The sequence below is a fragment of the Benincasa hispida genome, chromosome 5 (assembly GCF_009727055.1).
Source record: "Benincasa hispida cultivar B227 chromosome 5, ASM972705v1, whole genome shotgun sequence".
Classification (NCBI taxonomy): Eukaryota; Viridiplantae; Streptophyta; class Magnoliopsida; order Cucurbitales; family Cucurbitaceae; genus Benincasa; species Benincasa hispida.
In genome coordinates, this window is record NC_052353.1 from 2,921,643 (window position 1) to 2,940,659 (window position 19,017).

The window sequence follows — 19,017 nt, forward strand, 5'->3', positions numbered from 1 at the left end:
AATTAAATTCAAAATTAATAGAGAAAATGAAATTTCAGGAAATGTTATCGTGTTAAACCATAAAACAAACCAAACGCTTAAGTTGATGGGTAATAAAAGAAAACTTAAAATTCTATCAATACTGTTAACATACCTAAGTACACTTAATGTAGTGCATTAGAGTTGGTACGATTATTACATCCCAAATCTCAAAAATTCTTTTTCTAAAAAAATATGCCACACGAGGATTTTTTAAGTGATCATCTAACTTAGTACTATTCTCGTTCTAGCATGATTAATTTCTGGAGTTCGAATGAGTAGGGGTGTTTAAATGACCTGACAACCCAGACTACCCTAATCCAAACGGTAAGAGTTGGGTTACGTTGGGTTAAAGTTTTTCAATTTTTATCAGGTTGGGTTGGGTCTCAAGTTGAATATTTTGTATTTTTTAGGTTGATTGATCCCAATCTGAATTACATATATATATATATATATTGATAAAAATATATTTACATTTTTATTTTTTAATGTTTGATTGACAATGGATTGATGAATTTGTGAATTTCTAATATTTTTCTCTTAGGATTGTCAAGATGTTTGTTTTTGTTTAAAGTTTGTCATAAATATCATTGATATTTGGTAATTAACATTTGATTTTTATGACATTTTTTAGCTATTAGTCATGTGTTGTAGATAGATTTAAGTACTTTAAATTAAAAGAAAAAAATAATAACCCGACAACTTAACCTAATCCAACCCGAAAGGATTGAGTTGGAGACCCTCTTTTGGACTTTCGAGTCAGCCCTATCAATTTGAATTATCATGTTGGTCTAAAAAACCATCTCAATCCAACTCAACTCACGCACACTCCTATTAAGGAGATTCCGTGCATTAGAGATCACATCAGTAGGTCTAGAATTGTTTGGAAATCATAATAGTAAACCCTAGCTGGGGTTTTTTGGTTTTATTTTGTCAAGTGAAAGCTTATAATTCAATTGGAAAGAACTGTGTCCAAATTTGGACAAGAAAAAAACAAAAGAACAGGCTGACAACCAAACATGCCAGAATAGAAGTTGCTAAGTTGCCTGAAGGGGTTTTGAGTTTGTCTGTCAGAATATATGGGTCATAAATTCCTTCTTTATCACATGTGGGTGATCCCATTCTTAGACATTACTTCAATTTTTTTCTTTTTTCCTTTTTTTTTTTTTGGATGGTATGTCTCAGATTGACACTCTGTCATTTTCAAGATTATGAGAATTATTATTGCCCCCATTAGAATCATTTGCCCAATTAAGCATGAACTTCCCTGTTCAGATGAAGGTTCCTTTTCATTTCTCTTTTTTGCATGAAAAGTTTTGATGATCACTTTATACCTTCTATGAAGGAACCATGAAGATTCAAACTATATATGATGGATTGTAGTTATTGTGTTAGGATAACGGGATCTTCTATATCTTTATACAAGGTACGATTACTTCAAAATTAAGAAAAATCGACAAACCTGCCACCGTTGTTGACTCTGAAATAAAGTATTGTAAGATAAGATATTGATATGTTAGGATAACGAAACCTTCTGTATCTTTATCTTGATATGTCAAAATTGAGAAGACTGAAAAATTTACACCTCCATAAGTCGGCCCAATAGAGTTGAATAATAAAAAATTGGGATGAGTAATATCTCGAGACTTTCTATATATCCTTATATTCTTTGAATGTTAGAATTGAGTAAACAGATAAACGCTTGTAATCTAAGTCAATCCCAATAAAGTTGAATGCTAGAAAATTGGGTCGAGTGATATATGTTATGACAACAAGCTACCTGACCTCTATATATCTTTTTATATTTGCATGTCAAAGTTGAGAAGACGGACATAACACGCCACCTAAGTGGATTGGTCCCAATAAAGTTGAATGATAAGAAATTGTGACGAACGGTATGCTAGGACAACGAGATCTTGTATATCTTTATACTGTTAGTATATTGAAATCTCAATCCAAATGATAAAAAATTGAGACGATATATTGATATGTTAGGACAATGAAACGTTTCTACATCTTTATACTATTAATATGTTGAAATCCCAATATGAATGAAAACAAATTTGGATGATTATATGTTAGGACAACGAGAGCCTTCTACATACAATTGGTATGTTTGAAATCTCAATCCCAATGATAACAAGTTGGGACGAGTGATATGTTAGAGACAATGAAATCTTCTATATCTTTAAACTATGAGTGTGTTGATCATCTCAATCTTAATCATGATAAGAAATTGGGACGATTATTATGTTAGAACAACGATACCTTATATATCTTTATACTGTTAGTTTGTTGAAAATTTTCAATTCCGACAAAATTTTCCTAACACTCTTTTAATACGTAAGGCAATGGAGCAGTTCACCTAAGATGTCGAAAGTTTGCGGCCTTAATAGATAAGAGATTGGGACCAGTGACGTGTTAGGACAACGAAACCTTCCATATCTTTTGAAATAATCTCGATTGTGATAGAAATTATTGTTATTATTTTATCTCATTATATCAACAAGAGGTCATGTTGAACATCTACCAAAAGAGGAGATGGATCAACTTACCTAAACCCAACAAGGGTTTTAGGCTCCAAATGATAAAGGATTTTATGAGTCATCAATAGGAAAAAAAAAAAAAACATGGTGAATTAAGGAAGAAACCAATGATTTGATGAAGAAAGCAAAAGTTAGGTAAACAAATCCAAGGGCTCCTACCAACAAAACTGTACCCTTTTTTGGAGTACCCCTTAATGAAGCACTAGTTAGGGCTTTGGAAAGAGAGAGATATATACTCCACAATTATACATGAACCATATTATATTTTGTTTAATAAAGTATAAATCAAGTAAGAATATTTGGGCCACATAAAATAATTAAAAATTTTGTAGTTTAAATATGTACTACCTCCAAATGTTGTAGATCTCATGTTTCCCTAATGGAAAGATTAAGATCATATCCAAGTCCTAGGTATTGTGTAACACTTAAAATAATATAAATATAAATATGTATATGTATAATGTAATAAATAATCTATTGACAAGATAATATATTCATAAAAAGATAGATAGAGCTGCAAGATTAGGAGACAGATAACATGTGAAGGAACAATTTTTGTGAAGTGCATCTTCAATTGTTTGTCAAGACACTAGAAATTTGGGCCCTTTTGATAGGGTTATTTCATTGAAGATTATTGAGTATCCCATGTGTTACATTTATGCCTTTTTTTTGCACATAGTCTCCTTCTATGAGATAATGCTGGCAAAACTTGAGAATGTGGGGTGTGGAAAGCCAAAAAAGAGAGAATAGAATCAAATTAGATGGGTCACTAACTTCAAAACCCATATCTTCTTTTTCGCTATTTTCGAGAAATAGTTCTAATCGAAGAAATTACATTTTTGGTTCTTAACATTTATTTTTAGTATGATATGATACATGTTAATTTAGTCACGCTAAGTTTTGTAATATTTCAGGTTTTTACTCTTGAATTTTGAGTTTCGTTTTCATTTGTACTTTCAATTTCAAAATGTTACATTTTTACCCATTGAATTTCGAATTCAATTTCTATATAATACTAGGCTTTACTTTGACATGTGAATTCTCACTTAGACTCACTTTTAGTCATTTATCTTAATTTTTTATTAATTACTTAATATAAAATAATTGAATTCATTCAAATATAATAAAATTAGTTTTCATAAAATTCCAACACTATTAAATTAATTAAAGTCAACATCCTAAATGATTTTAAATTAATTTACTAAAAGTTAACACTAATGATTAAAAACGAGAACATTATTGAGAACTCAAATTGTCTACAAGTGTAAAATCTATAACTTAGGGACCAAATGGAAAAGAAAACTAAACTCAAGTTAAAAATGTAACATTTTGAAACCAAAAGAATCAAATAAAAATTAAACTCAAAACTTATGAGTAAAAATATAACATTTTGAAACCTCAGGAATCAAATATAAACTATACTCAAAACTTAGAAACTAAAACATTAATTTTTTTTCTTGATAAATCACTATTATTCATTATTTTTAAGTATATTGAAAAATACTTTTTTAAGTACTCAGAAAATTATTTCAATATTATATAAGTAAATTGAGAGAAAAAGACGAGATCATGTCAATACAATCATATATAGTTTAATTGGCGTGAATTTGTACTATGAATGTTAAATTATGAGGTTCGATTCTTCCATTACGTATTGTTATAGAAAAAATGAGATTATAATATAGAATGATGATGAATATAGGCATTGGTGTGTAGCTGAGTTTTGTTTTTTTCTTGAAATTTGAAAACAATTAGGTTAAAATATTCATGTGGGCTGTTCTCAAAGAATAAGTGTGTAGGAGACAAACAAGGCCATACCATGTAGTTTCTATTTGTGGGCTTTACTTCTACCAATTCTCTACTTGCTACTATCATTTAAGCAATGCAATGCCCAAAATTTAATTGCATATGACAAACAAAAAGAACTATACATTATTTTATGTAAACTTCTTTTTTCTTCTCAAGTTCTTTTTTCTGTGAAAATATCTTCATGTTTCATGTTTTTAGTGACATCATATATTATTATTATGTATTAAAAAAAACTTTAATTAGTTGATTGTTTTGGGTAAATTTGATTTTTTTTCCCTAGCTACCTCACAATTCTCAATGAGACTCCACAAATGGTTTGTTACTTAAAATGGAGATGAAATTATATTTTTAGAGTGTTATAAATAAAGGCCTTCCATATTATATCATTAACTAAAAGATTAGATATTAGAATCATCAGATCTACAAATTGTTTGAACCGATAAAAAATAAATAATCACTAAGAACTCGCAGATCATTACTCAATAGTCCTTATCTCCTAGAGAGGGGAGGAGTAACTCATGCCCCAAACCGTTTTCTTAGACAACTACGCGTGTTATATTGGATTTTGACAAAATATTAGAAATATAGTTGTCCTACATTGAAAGGATTCAAGAAAGTGATGAACAACAAGCACAACACTATAAAAGGAATCTATGACTTTAGTTTCAAATTGTCCTAGATAGAAACACTTTAAATTTGGATGTGCTCACTTTAGTTAAGTTTTCTTTTGGTTGAGATGGAGAAAATGACGTAAGTGATACAAAAGTTTTGAAAAAGTATTCTTGCAATTGGGATCGAAAAGAGAATTCTATGTGACTATGTAATCATTTTTCATACAGTTGATTTATTTCTGGTGAGTTGTGGTTTTTCTTCGATTTTGAAGTTTTTCACGTAAATACTTATGTTTCCTAGTTTGGTTGGTTTTCTTTTAATTTTTCAAGTATTTTCTACTTATTCCAACATTAGTAGTAGGAAGTTTTTTTTCTTTACAACAAGCTAAATAACGAGACACGTTACTACGCAATCTTATACAATCAATGAGAAAAATCACAACAAAATCTATTAACCTCTTAAGAAGAACCATTCTCGAACCTCCAATATGATTACGTAGACAATATTAGTAGGTTTTGATATAATTAATGATACAAGTCATAACTCATAATGACATGTTTTTGCTTAATAAATGATCCAACTGTTCTATATCTACTACATGACATTATCTACTATGTTATATTGACAATTAATCACATATATTGTTACAAAATGCCCTTCCTATTTTGTATGTACTATACACATACTCTACTTCTTTTTCTTTTTTTTTTTCTTATAACAATGTGACATCCAAAATCTATCATATAGTTTTCGGCGTGATGAATCGTGATTACGATAAGGATCACAAACACTGTTTAATGGCACATTTTTTCTTTTAGACAATTAGGTTACTTTAAAAAATAAGCAATCTTTCTAGTCTATCTGACGTTTGCTTGCCTAACTCAAGAGAATATTTTAAATATAAATTAAAAGATTTATAAATTTATATGTAATTACAACTATCAACTGGTGTTATGGTATAGCTGGTTATCAAGTTAATCTAATTTATTGAAAGTCGTTGGTTCGATTCTAGATAATACCATTTTTTAAAAATATTTTCTTTTTATTATCTTGAATGACTTGAAAATTTACATAATGTTATTGTTAAAATTTTTCTACAAAAAATATGATTTTTATTAGCATTTTCTTTATAAATTGTAAAAATAAATTCACATAATGTGCTTTTTTATGTTGTTATTATTATTATTTAACAAATTTCAATATAAATTAATTTTAAAATATTAAACGTTACTTTAGAAGATTAAAATAAAATAAAGAAAAATACAAATTACAATCATCAAAATAATATTTTAACCAACTAACTTTCGATGTTGCCTCAAGAAAAAAAAAAGAAAAAGAAAAGGAAAAGAATAGAATAAGTAACTTAGGATATTTCTAATTAAAGAAACCCATAAGGATATGTTTGACAATAATAACCATTATTTTTCTGCTTTGTGAACTGTACTTAAATTTCCAATTTTGCTTTACAGGTGAGATTTGACTGTATTTTTCTCTCTCTCTTCCTCACCATCTGTCATAATTTGGTTGCCAATTTTACATTATTATTTTGGATTTGTTCCGACTATAGTTTAAATCACTTTTATTATTTTTAAAATCATTGAAAAAAATGTTTTAGTAATTCAAAATTAATTTTAATAATATGAACAATGTATCTAAGATTGTGTGTTTAGAATACATTTTCAAGTGTTTAATTTAAAAAATAAATCATTTTAAAAAAATTGAAGTGTTTGACAACTACTCAAATAGCTATTGAAAAGTATTTTAATTTTTTTTTTGTCTAAAGTGTTTAAATAAAAATAAGCTTTTTGAAAAATATTTTTTTCTCAAGTCAATCCAAACGGATCCTTAAAAGTGTAAAATTAAATATTGAATTGATTTTGAATAATTAAATGTGTCTGTCAAAGTAATTTTATTTTAAAATAATTTTTTGTTAAAATATCATTTTGATCCTTTTACTTATACTTACGATCATTCCATTTCATTTTAGCCCTTCTATTTTCAAGTGTCCAAGTTTAATCTCTTTACGAGAATAAATGTTACATTTAGTTTTTGTATTTTCAATAAATCTTAAATCAATCCTTCAAATTTAATTTTGATCAAATTATGTTAAATAACTATATTAATTTTCATGCAAGAAAAGACACCATGTGAATATATTTGCACATTTCCTAAAGAAATTGTTAATAAATCAATCACAAATTAGTTATATTGTATGAACCTAAAATTAAACATTTGAAAGTACATGAACGAATAAAACTCGGGTCTCGAAATATATGGACCAAAATGATATTTTACTCCTAATATTTTTTTTTCCTCCCAATTTTGGGTTAGGTGGTCAAACTCAAAGAAATAACACTTTAATATACAGTTGAGAGAGAGAAGAAAAAATGGTTGTGAAGTTAAGTTCCATAGAGCTTGATTTATCCATGGTCCTACTCCTATCTGCTGATACTTGATAGAAACCTGTGAGCAACTTGTCAATCTGAGAACATTGAATCTTGTGGGGTTTTGCCTTTAAATCAGAAACTCTCAAAGATTGGAGTTCAAAATAATGCACAAAACTGATCCATCGTCCAATCACAAACCGACACGTAGCTCTCATCGGAAAGAAGATAGAGAAAGAGAGCTTTTAGGTGAAAAATACTTCAAATCCACCTTACGTTGTACCCATTTTTTTGAACTCATTTTAGTAGTTTGTCACATAACAAACTCTTCTTTCTTCGTTCCTTTAATATTTTTTTTTCTCTTAACATCCCATATCGAAAAAGAAAAGAATTTGGGTGTAACATGGGTTGCACTCATCTCTTGTGTAGTCCAGTCCAGTCAGCACTCAATAACAATGTGTTATGTTTCAATTAAAAAAATATTTTTTTTTATTATTATTAGTTTGTAAGGAACAAAAGAGCATTGAATTAGGTGCCGGGTTGCCCATTGAGAAATAGAGGGATCTCACAATCTTTAAAATATACATATATGTTATAAATAGACATTTTTTTCACTATTTTGAAAGAGCATGAGTCACTTCACTTATTATCAATTGATTTTGAGATGAAACTTCGACGTGAGATCTCAAAAAAGTAGTATCCATCTTTTAGTTAATAGATAATGACCCTCCATTGGAGTTTATGGAAACTCTGTTTAAGGAACTGTGTATTCAAACAAAAGATAGAAAAGAAAAAAGAATTCTTTATCAACTATCATCATTTGGGAAACTGTAGAATGAAACAATGACACTTCAACAAAGTGCTCAATATGGGAGACAGCAGCAAGTGAGCAAAGAAAAAACAAAGATGAATCTGTGGCCTTTTGATTAGATCAATGAAATGAAATTAGGTACAAAAAGAGAGAAAAAAGAAATTAATATAAATATAATCTTTTTTTCCCTCTTTTGAATTAACCTCAAATTTTACCAAAGAAAGAGCCTAGCCTCATCATCCCCACATCAACAAAAATGCCCAAAAAAACACGAACTCAAAACTTGGGCTTCCTTTTTTCTTTCTTTGGAGAGGGCCATTTTTTTTTACCTCTATCACTAACCCTTTTAGTTTTTTTTTTTTTTTTTTTTTTTTTTTTTTTTTTTTTTTTTTTTTTTTTTTTTTTTTTCCTTTTTTTTACAGTGCCATTAGAATTTACACCAAAAGAATGAATAATATCAATCAAGATTTTTGTTTTTTTGGGTTTAGAATTGTGAAATGCATCTTCTTAAACAAGCAATTGGTTTTTTCTTCTGCTTTGTTTCCTCTCTCCAAACATTTCCAATATCTTGTGCAATTTTAATGGCATCTGAAGCTACTCCTGAAAGCCCTCTCCTTGTAAATCCAACAGCATAAAGCCCTGATTTTCCTTTCCATCCATTTGGAAATGGTGTTTTTGGAAACCCATTTTTACCAAAGAATTCTTTTTCCTGTAAAAAAAGAACAATAACAATTAATCACCAAATCAATGTGTCAATGACATTTTATGTCAGACAAACAACAACACAGGATTAAACAAAATGATTTTTTTTCTTTGTTTTTTTCTCACCTGAAGCCAAAATGGTACATTGCTTCTATATCCAGTTGCCAAAAGAACTGAATCAATTTCCATTTTTTCACCATTGATGAACTCAACTTCATTTTTATTCAACTTTTTTATCGCTGGAACAATCTTAATTTCTCCTGATTTGATTTTGTTCAATGCTCCAATGTCCAAAACAGGGGTTTTCCCTGTTGTGTTCTTCAGCTCCAATGGCCCCATTAATGGCCTTTTTAACCCATATTTCTCAATACTCCCAAGTACAAACCAAGCCAAAATCAACATCAATTTATCCACAATCCAAATTGGTAGCCATTTCATCAACAAAACCGCCAATTCAAACATCGATTTTCCGAGAATTTCCCGTGGCAGAACATGAACCTGTAAATTTAGAAACGCCCATGTCAAAACCCGAATCTTCTAACATGGTATCAGAGCCAATAAAAAAAGAAAAAAACGAATAAACTTACCGAGCTTCGAACCACCATGGATGGAGAAGCTTGGTGATTACAAAGGTCAAGAGAAACCTCCATTCCGGAATTCCCACATCCGACCACAAGAACATTCTTCCCTTTAAACCGGTCGCCGGATTTATAATCGGAAACATGCAAAACCTCGCCGGAAAATTCATTAAGACCATCAATTTCCGGAATGACACACTCTGCATTTTCGCCGGTAGCCACCACAAGCCATTGACAAACATACTCAACCACTTGGCCGGAAATGGAAGACTCTGTTTTGAGACGCCATAAACCACTGGTCTGATCGAAGCGAGCCGATTGAACGGTTTCGTTAAACTGTGGATTGATTTCGAATTTTTGAGTGTAGGATTGAAGATATTGAATGAATTGTTTCTTGGAAGGATATTCTGGGAATTGTTGAGGAAATGGAAGACGAGGGAGCTGACAAAATTGCTTAGGAAGATGAAGTTTAAGCCTATCGTAAGTTCGTTTTTGCCATAACGAAGCAATACAATCGGCTCTTTCAATTACAATAAATGGAACGCCTTGTTCTCTTAAACAAGCCGCCGTGGCCAGTCCCGCCGGTCCGGCACCGACGATCACCGGACCGTTAACCCAAACGCAGCGTTGAGATAACAAAAAAGCTTCATGATTTGTAGCCTCCATTTTCCTTTTTTCTTTTCCTTTCTTGAGAAATGCAAGATTAGAAGAATTGTTTATGGGGTTTTTTTGTTTTTGAGAATGAGAGAAGAGAGAGTTTGATTTGGAGTGAGAGAAGGAGGGAGAGAAGGGGATTAAATAGAGGAAGGGAAGAGCATGTGAGGAAGGTAAGAGGGTCATTCTCAAATCATAAGACTTTGTGGAATTATTTAATCATATGATATGCTTTTTCTTTATTATTTTAATCTTAGTGCACTCTATACTATGCTTTAACAAAATATTATATATATTATATATATATATAAATATAGTTTAAAGGAATTGGAGATTCTTCTAAGTTTTAATTACTCATTCACACCTAAATTTAGAGTGAATAATGATAAAGGAAGTCGTGGACGTATGGATATTTGAACTTTTGACCTCAAATAAGAGAATACACGTCAATTATTAGTAAGTTAGGCTAATTTTGGCTAGAAGAAATATATCTTAATTTGAAAGTGTGTGAGTGTATCACACACACTTGTTTTTCTTGTAATTTTTTACTTTTTTCTAATTCTCACAGCTATTGAAAAGTTTTAATAATCTTGGTTCGATTTGATAACGATTTTGTTTTTTAGTTTTGAAATTTATGTTTGTTTTCTCTCAATTTCTCAATTATGGTTTTCATATATTTTAAAGAAATACTTGAATTACTAATTAGATTCTAGAAAAAAAACAAAATTTTGAAAACTACTATATTTTAGTTTACAAAACTTGATTTGGGTTTTGAAAATATTAGTAGAAAGTATGTAACAAAACATAGAAATTTATAGTTAGAAATAATATTCATAAATTTATAAATGGCTATCGAATGGAATCATACTTTTCTTATCATTACATCTATAAAGAGATTTGAATCTAGCTCATGCATACATACATATATGGAGATCTAAACTAGTTAAGTTACGTTCAAATTGATAATTTTAATAATAATGCACTTAGTTTTGTTGATTGTATGTACAATATATTATCCCATCCTTAGGCAAGATTTTTTTTCTTTTTTAAAAATAAATGGTGAGTATATGATGTGACATATTTTGGTTGGTTGATAATGAATCTTCAATGTTTTACATTATTTACAAAATTCGTCATCAAGATGTAAACTAGATCGATAAAGATTCATGTATTTTCTATATGTTATAGTGTGAGATGCATGAAGTTAGACTTTCCAGAGTGTCATTATTTTAATATATTAGACTAAGCACGCAACACTGTATCATATAACTAATCATTATTATTATAAGACAAATTAAGATTAGAGACACATGTTTAAAACAACAGTTTATTAGTGATCACATCATTGAAAATTTTGTAACTATTTGGATCAAATTAAGAACTAGCTTATAGTCTAAGTTAAATAACCGAAACATTTTCAACCTTTATTATCATATTAACAATATATGAGATTTAGACTATTCAAAGAATCCATTTCACGTCCACACTTTTTATATGATTTTATTTACTAAATGCTATTAATTTATTGATTTTAGGGGCTTATGTTTTAACAAATCATTTCTTTTCAAAATCTCTCAAATTATAACATTTAAACTCATTTTTAACTAAATGAAACTTTATGAAATTTAATCATTGTAAGAGATTTGAAATTTGTACTTAGGGGAGCAATTGAAAGTGATGAAAAGTTTTACTCATCCACTTCTGATTCTAATGGGACCCAAAAAGGATTTTGAGATCCCATAGTGAATAATAATTCATAAATTATATTTAATATAATTAAATAGTCTATTTGGCGAAAACCGTGAAAAAAGAAAAAAAAAAAGAAATAGAAAAAGAAAAAGAAAAAGGAGCCACGTGGGCGGGTAGCCAAGTTGTAAAAGCGAGGGCCCCACAAGCGTCCAGCGTGGACCCAACAAAGCCCTTCACCACATTGGGATTGCAATATCCGTAAAAGCTGATAGGTTCTCAGAGCCCCCATTCTGCCAACCGTTTTGTGCTTAGAGCCACGTGGTCATCCTACTGTGCTTTCACATAAAGTGAAATAATTTTCTGTTTATATCTTTATCATTATTATTACTCTTTGAACAAATATCAATTTATACTCCCAAATTTGGTAATTATATCAATTTAAATTTTAAATTAAGAATTGTATTCATTTAAACCTTGAACTTTTGAATAATTATAACCTTAAACTGTTATAAATATATCAATTTAAACCCTAAACTTTCTTAAGTATATCCAAATAAAACATAATAGAGGGTTTAAGTTGATACAATTATAAAAGTTCAAGATTTAAATTGATATACTTATAAAAATTCTGGGTCTAAATTGATACAATTATTAGTTTGGGGTTTAAATTGATACAACCCACAAAGTTTCAGGGTTTAAATCGATACAATTATTAGTTTAAGGTTTAAATTAATATAGTACCTAAAGTTTAGGGGTATGAATTGATATTTTTCCTTATTTTTTTACCCTAATATCTATTTTAGGAAAAATATCTACTCCTCTTAAAACTTAAACTAATAATTGTATTACTTTTCCTTTTGTTAATCTGAGCATTTAAATAAGTCTACGCATATGTAAGAATTCATGCATGGATAATTTTCAAAGGCAATTTTGTTAAAAGATCTAAATTGTTTCAATTATATCAATTTAAGAGTTTAATTGATACAAATAAGTATCACACGACTTTTTTTTAATGAAATCTGAAAGAAAGTGTAAAATGATACATTTAGAAAAGTTTAGAGTTTAAATCAATACAATCAAGGGATATAAATTGATATTTTTCCTTTATTTTATTTTATTGGCTAAAATTACAAGCTTAATCTTTCAACTTTTAAATATATATAATAGGTCATTAAATTTATAATTTTATATCAAATATGTCTTTGAAAGTTTAAATTTTTTAACATGAATTGATATATTAGATATAAACTTAAATTAACATCTGGTTTTTCCATTTGAAGTATATATCCATAATTGTTTCATGTTTTTTTATAATTATTTTGAATGACAAAACTGGTAAAGTATTTACAAATAATAGCACAATATCCTAATTTATTTATGATAAATCGCGATAGATTATTATTTGTGTCTATCTAGTAAATAAACAGTGAAATTTTACTATGTTTGTAAATATTTTAATTTATTTTCATATAATTTTTTTTAATTAATATCATTCATAGGATAATAGAACATCATATCAATTAATTTCTAGTTGTCTATCATATCATATTAATTCAACTAAATTCATCAAATGAGCAATATCTTAGTGATATTAATGGTAGACATTAAATAAAAATACCATCCAAATTTAGGGATGCAATAATGATTTTTAAATCTGTAAGACTAAATAGATAAATATTGAGAGATAAACAATAAAGAATGATCCAATTATCATTAAAAGGTAGGGGATAGTGGGGAATACTTACAAATTACTCAAAAAAATGTATAGTTTCAATTAATTTAGGAAACTATTTCAACTGATCAAAATTTAAAAAATAATAATAATAAATCGTATAAAAAACATTTATTTTTTAGCTTACTTAATAATTTAGTGTATTTAAATTAATTTTTTTGTCATTATTATTCACAATTATTCAAAAAAAGAAAAAGAAAAAAGAAAAAAAGCAGTTAGAGTATCTAAAAGACAACGAAATATCATTAGATATTAAACTGTTGTATTTATTTGCATATTTTGAAAAATGCGTCAAACCAATAATTTTAATCAGATTTTATTTATATTTAAATAATAATAGTTTTTAAAACACGATTTGCATGGGTGAGTACGTGGAAGGCTTTGAAATAAAGTTTTCTATCTTATTTCGCCACGTGTCCTTAATTGTACACGTGTCTTCCTTATATCACCTATTATTGGTTTTTAGATTTTCTTTTAATATGCACGGTTTTATTTTTATTTATTTATAGATTAGCGCGGAAACCAAGCATGATAATTATTACTATTTTTTTCATACCTATTATAATTTCTCCATTGGTAAATGGAAAAGGAGGACGAATTTCAAAAACAACCCCTAAAATATTATAATATTAATAATTATACCGGTAAAATTTTAATTTTAAAAATTGAATCTACAAATTTATACGAATGTTAAAATAAGGTTTATTGAACCTTTAAACTTACGTAATTGTATAAATTATGAATTTAATTTTTATCATTTGTGGTTCAATTTCTACATTTATGGTAAGTTTGAGGATCCATTTTTAGCACTTAAGTTCAAGGGTCCATTTTTATAATTAAAAGTTTTGGACTGTAGTTGCAACTACCACTATACTTTAAGGATGATTTTAAAATGGTTAAAATCACTTTTGACATTCAAAATCACTGCAAAGCATATGTCAAGAGTTTGTTTATTTTTATATAAACTCTTTTGACAAAAAAAAAGTTTAAAATATACTTTGATAATGTTTCAAAAGCTAGTTTTGAGTGGTTGTCAAACATTTCAATTTTTTATAAAATGACTAATTTTTAAAGTTAAATTAAACACACTCTTAACCACTTAAAATAATTTAATATTTAATATTTAATTTAATATTTAATATTTTTAAATATATTTTTTATACCAATAAAATTGATTTAAATAATTAAAAACATATTTAATTTCAAAAATGAAATTAAAATGATAAAAGTGATTTTAATCTTTTTAAAATCCTAAAAAAAAAATACTAAATCATTATTTATTGGTTACCAAAAGATTACAAGTTACTTTCAAACCACTCGGACATAGATATCCAAATAAGAATTTTAAAGCAAACCATATCTTAAAAATAATTAATAACTTAAATACTTAAAAGTAATAAAAAAAAACACTTCTAACCATTTGTGAAGGTAGAGGTTTAAACCTTCTACAAGATTTATTAATGTATATTATTATTTATTATCAATAGTATAACGAGTTAGGATGTATCTGTTGAAAAAAGAAAGAGTATATAAGAATCAAGGAAAAGAGAAATATGCTAATTATCAATGAGTTATGTTTATTTCGCCTAATATATTTTTCTTAAATTACGTTAATATTGATATTTAAAATATATAAATTTATACTTGATTTTTATTGAAATTGATGTTGAATCTACATTTTTTGTGCGCCACAAGTTAAGTTGGATCAGGTTAACTGTGAGTATTGTTTTTTATCAACTTGACTTTCGAGTTGTTAATTTAGATTGGAGAACACTAATATTATTGAGTTGGTTTGGTTGGATTGTCGCAAATAGTGAATGATTAAGGTGCTTGTATTGACATGATCACAAATCACAAGATATTATTACGTTGGCGCAAAGAAAATGACAAATGATGAGTAGTAGCTAGCGACAACGCGAGCGATGAACACCGGTTCGGGTGTTGGAAAAAACGAACAAGAAAAACAAAATATAATTAGTGGTGACATGTTAAAAGTAGTCAAGAACCAAATCGGACTCATCGATTTATTAAAATTTCAACTAAATCCAAACAAAAAATTTGTCATTCCCAACCCAACCAAACTTTATGGTTAAGGCCAAGTTGATCGGGTTTTTCAAGTTGTCAGATTTTTCTAACCTCTACCTACCAATTGATTTATAAAAATTTTAAAATGATTTTTCAAATAGTGAATTGACAACAAACAAACCTAACTAACATCGACTAGTGTTGAACTAAATTAGTCTTAACTCAACTAAATTCTTTAAGATTGACTAAGTTTAGTTTTGCACATAATTATGTAATCAAAAGTTTTCTTTTATTAAAATAAACATATATTTAACCAACAACTTCTTTTTGTTTTGTTGTAGAAGCTATTATTGTTTCTAACAAATTTAGCCAAATTTCAACAATGAAATAGTATTTTAGAAGATTGAAGGATTTTTAACCAATAAACATGGAAGTTTATATCAAACAAGAAAATCCTAAAAAAACATATACAATAAGAATTGTCATAAGATTTCATTAAAAAAAAAAAGTTTTTGTCATCCAAACAGTATATAACTCAAAATCTATACAAGAATAGATTCATTTGGTCTATTTAAGATGCTAAAGAAACTAATTAAATGGCAAAAGTACAGCTAACAAATAAAAACCATATAAACAAAAGAAAATTATGAAATTAGTTCTAAACCTTATACTAGAATTAGAAGATGTTCTCAAGTTGGAAATTTTTATGCTTATAAAGTCAATTAGAGCATAAGAACATAAATGCCTTGTTAATATTTTAAAAACCAGATCTAAAGCATCCAACCCAATAAGATAAGGAAATTAATAACACTTAAATAAAGTACATACAAAAAATTCTTTGCTTTCTAACCTCTCGGTGAAACTTTAGGGGATGTTTGGGGTATTGACTTCAGTTGAATTGAGTTGTGTTTTTAACTCAATTTAGTTTTTATCCTACCAATTTTATAAGTTGGCGTTAGAGAATCTAACTCCATCAACTTTAACAATGTTCAACATTGAAGTTTGCACATTTATTGAGTAACTTTCATCTTCTCCACTTTCTCTCTTCCTTCCTCCAATATTTCAAATGACTCTACTCCCAACCATCACTGATGATCAACTCCGACAACAATCATCCCTAGTGACATGCTCCAACAACACCCTTCGATGGCCAACTCCAACCACCACTGTCAACACAACTTCTGGCGACAACTACTGCCAACGAGTACTGGCATCTCACTCCAGCGACATACTTTGACGACCACCTTCGTCGGTCAAACTTCGACAACTACCTCTAGTGAAGACCACCTTTGACAATTATCTCTAGCGATCACCTATGACGTCCAACTTCAGGCAACTATTACAAACTGTGGACAATTTTGTCGATCACCTCCGATAAATAACTCGAACCACCAAAGAAAAGTTGGTTCCACATTGGGTAGATATTGTTTTTCCTGCCACTTAGTCTACGAAATCACATTATTGCTTCAGACTAACCTGTTTTCTTTGTAGTTTTAACTTGGTTTTATATTTCTAAACAATGTTGAATAAAAAAATTATCTTATTATTAAAAAAAATGCAACAACAATAATAATACTAAAAAATGTCTAATCATAAAAAATATGGAGAATTATAAAATGGGAAAGTACAATGAGTACATGAAAGAAATGGAGTTGGAAAAATCATGGAATGACCCACACACCACTTAAGGGGGGTCAAGAATTATTTTTAAAAATCCTAAAAGAAGCTAAGAAGAAGAAAATAGTATATATATATATATAAAAAGGGTAGAAAAGGAAAGGCATGGGAAGAGGGAAGGGAAGGCATGTGCATGGAACCTTGAAAATGCAATGAGAGACTCTCCTTTTGATGTAAAGAATTTGTATATATGCATTTAGGAGGTTTGTGGGAGTCATTGGCCTTTCTAAAATGGCTTCCCTTTATGAATCATTGCTTCTCTTCTTCACTAGTAATTCTATAACTAATCTACAACCCTCCAAGTGAAAACCTACAAAAAGGATTGATGTTTTTAAATTAATAAAGTTATCATGGTATTATTTGAGTGGCCTCAATATCATTTTGCACACTTGAGCTAACATCCAAACCACAACCCTACAAGAAAATGAAGAAATAATTCTTTTAATATATATCTACATATATAGCTTTATGAGAATGTCGCTTATATTATCTTAAATAGTATTTCATTTCTACACAATTTAGTCTCAAAACTCTACATAGTAGTCAAAACTAACATAGCTCAACCCAAATCTAGTATGTGTACTGATCAAGAGATCTGTTGTTCGAATCATTCCACTTTTTATTATACTTAAAAAACCTGTATTTAACTAGAAGTAAATTTCATGAATTGGGGTTGAAATGTAGTAATGTGTATTAAATGTGTTATCAATTGAGAAATGAGTACTAATACTTTTAGGTCAAAGTGTGCTTAACTCAACCGTAGTTGACATAACCTTCTTCTTAGAGGTTGAAGGTTTGATCGTCCCTCCCATGTTGTTGTACTAAGAAAAAGTACAAATAGTAGATTGAAAGTTACTTGCTCAATAAAGGTTTTAACAATTCTTTAGATTTTTAGGAAAGAAATGATTTATATGTCTTACGTCATCTAACATAATTGATAAGGCACATCGAAGAAGACATCTATATATATATACATATGCAGATCCATATATCTATTTTCACAAAATGACGGAGAAATTATTGGAGGTAGCCATCATCGATATGGCCGACTTCCCGAAGACTGTAATAAACGAAAATGATATCGAATAATTTCGTCGAAGGTGATAAAAAGATACATATAACATATCTTTGAACTTGGTTGAAACTAATTGAAACCCCTAGCTAGGTCACCCCAACAGCCTTGCATTGCCCCACAGCCAGCTTTGCCAAAAACCTCTCTCTCAATCCTAAAACTTAGCCTCTCTCTTAAACTTTCTATATTCAAACAAACATAAACCCTCGAACATTCAACTATTAAAATATCAATATCGATATTGAGATCGAATTTCAATTCTACGAATGCATGGATGAATATATTAATGTCGATAGATATAATTCCTATAAATCAAATAATATGTAAAAAGTGTTTGATTAATGGATATCTCTAATTAAATTAATAATTAAGTTTCTTTAACTTTCTAAATAAAATTAAAATTTTTAAAATATCTATTGATATATCCAATATCAAAGTTTAATGGATATCTCTAATATCTCATAAATTTTTAAATATATTAGTCATAATTTATAAATTATTCCATTTACACAAATATATGTTGATACATCCATCAAAATAACATATATATAATTAAAAATCTCGATATCAATATTGTATCTCCTTACGATACTTTTTTATATATAAATTTTATGAATATTTGCCTGAGATATTTATTAAGCTCTCATAACAATATCAAATTCTCCATTTACGGATATATCAATGAATAATTATATATATATATATATT

General features: G+C 28.4%; 1 protein-coding gene across 1 annotated transcript; it reads right to left on the reverse strand.

Moving 5' to 3' along the window:
* Nucleotides 1-8,267: 8,267 nt before the first annotated feature.
* On the reverse strand, nucleotides 8,268-10,222 carry LOC120078209 (probable indole-3-pyruvate monooxygenase YUCCA5). The gene is made up of 3 exons (XM_039032435.1): nucleotides 9,470-10,222; nucleotides 9,009-9,380; nucleotides 8,268-8,889 (listed from the first exon to the last, which is right to left on the reverse strand). The coding sequence occupies exons 1-3, from the start codon at nucleotides 10,124-10,126 to the stop codon at nucleotides 8,665-8,667; spliced, it is 1,254 nt and encodes a 417-aa protein (XP_038888363.1). The 5' UTR covers nucleotides 10,127-10,222; the 3' UTR covers nucleotides 8,268-8,664.
* Nucleotides 10,223-19,017: the final 8,795 nt, after the last annotated feature.

Bases quoted from the DNA above. Each gene is read 5' to 3' on its own strand.
- LOC120078209 (XM_039032435.1), bottom strand. From the start codon at position 10,126: ATGGAGGCTACAAATCATGAAGCTTTTTTGTTATCTCAACGCTGCGTT. The intron at 9,381-9,469 runs GTAAGTTTATTC...CTAAATTTACAG, and splicing joins CCATGGTGGTTCGAAGCTCG to GTTCATGTTCTGCCACGGGA. The intron at 8,890-9,008 runs GTGAGAAAAAAA...CTTTTTTTACAG, and splicing joins ATGTACCATTTTGGCTTCAG to GAAAAAGAATTCTTTGGTAA.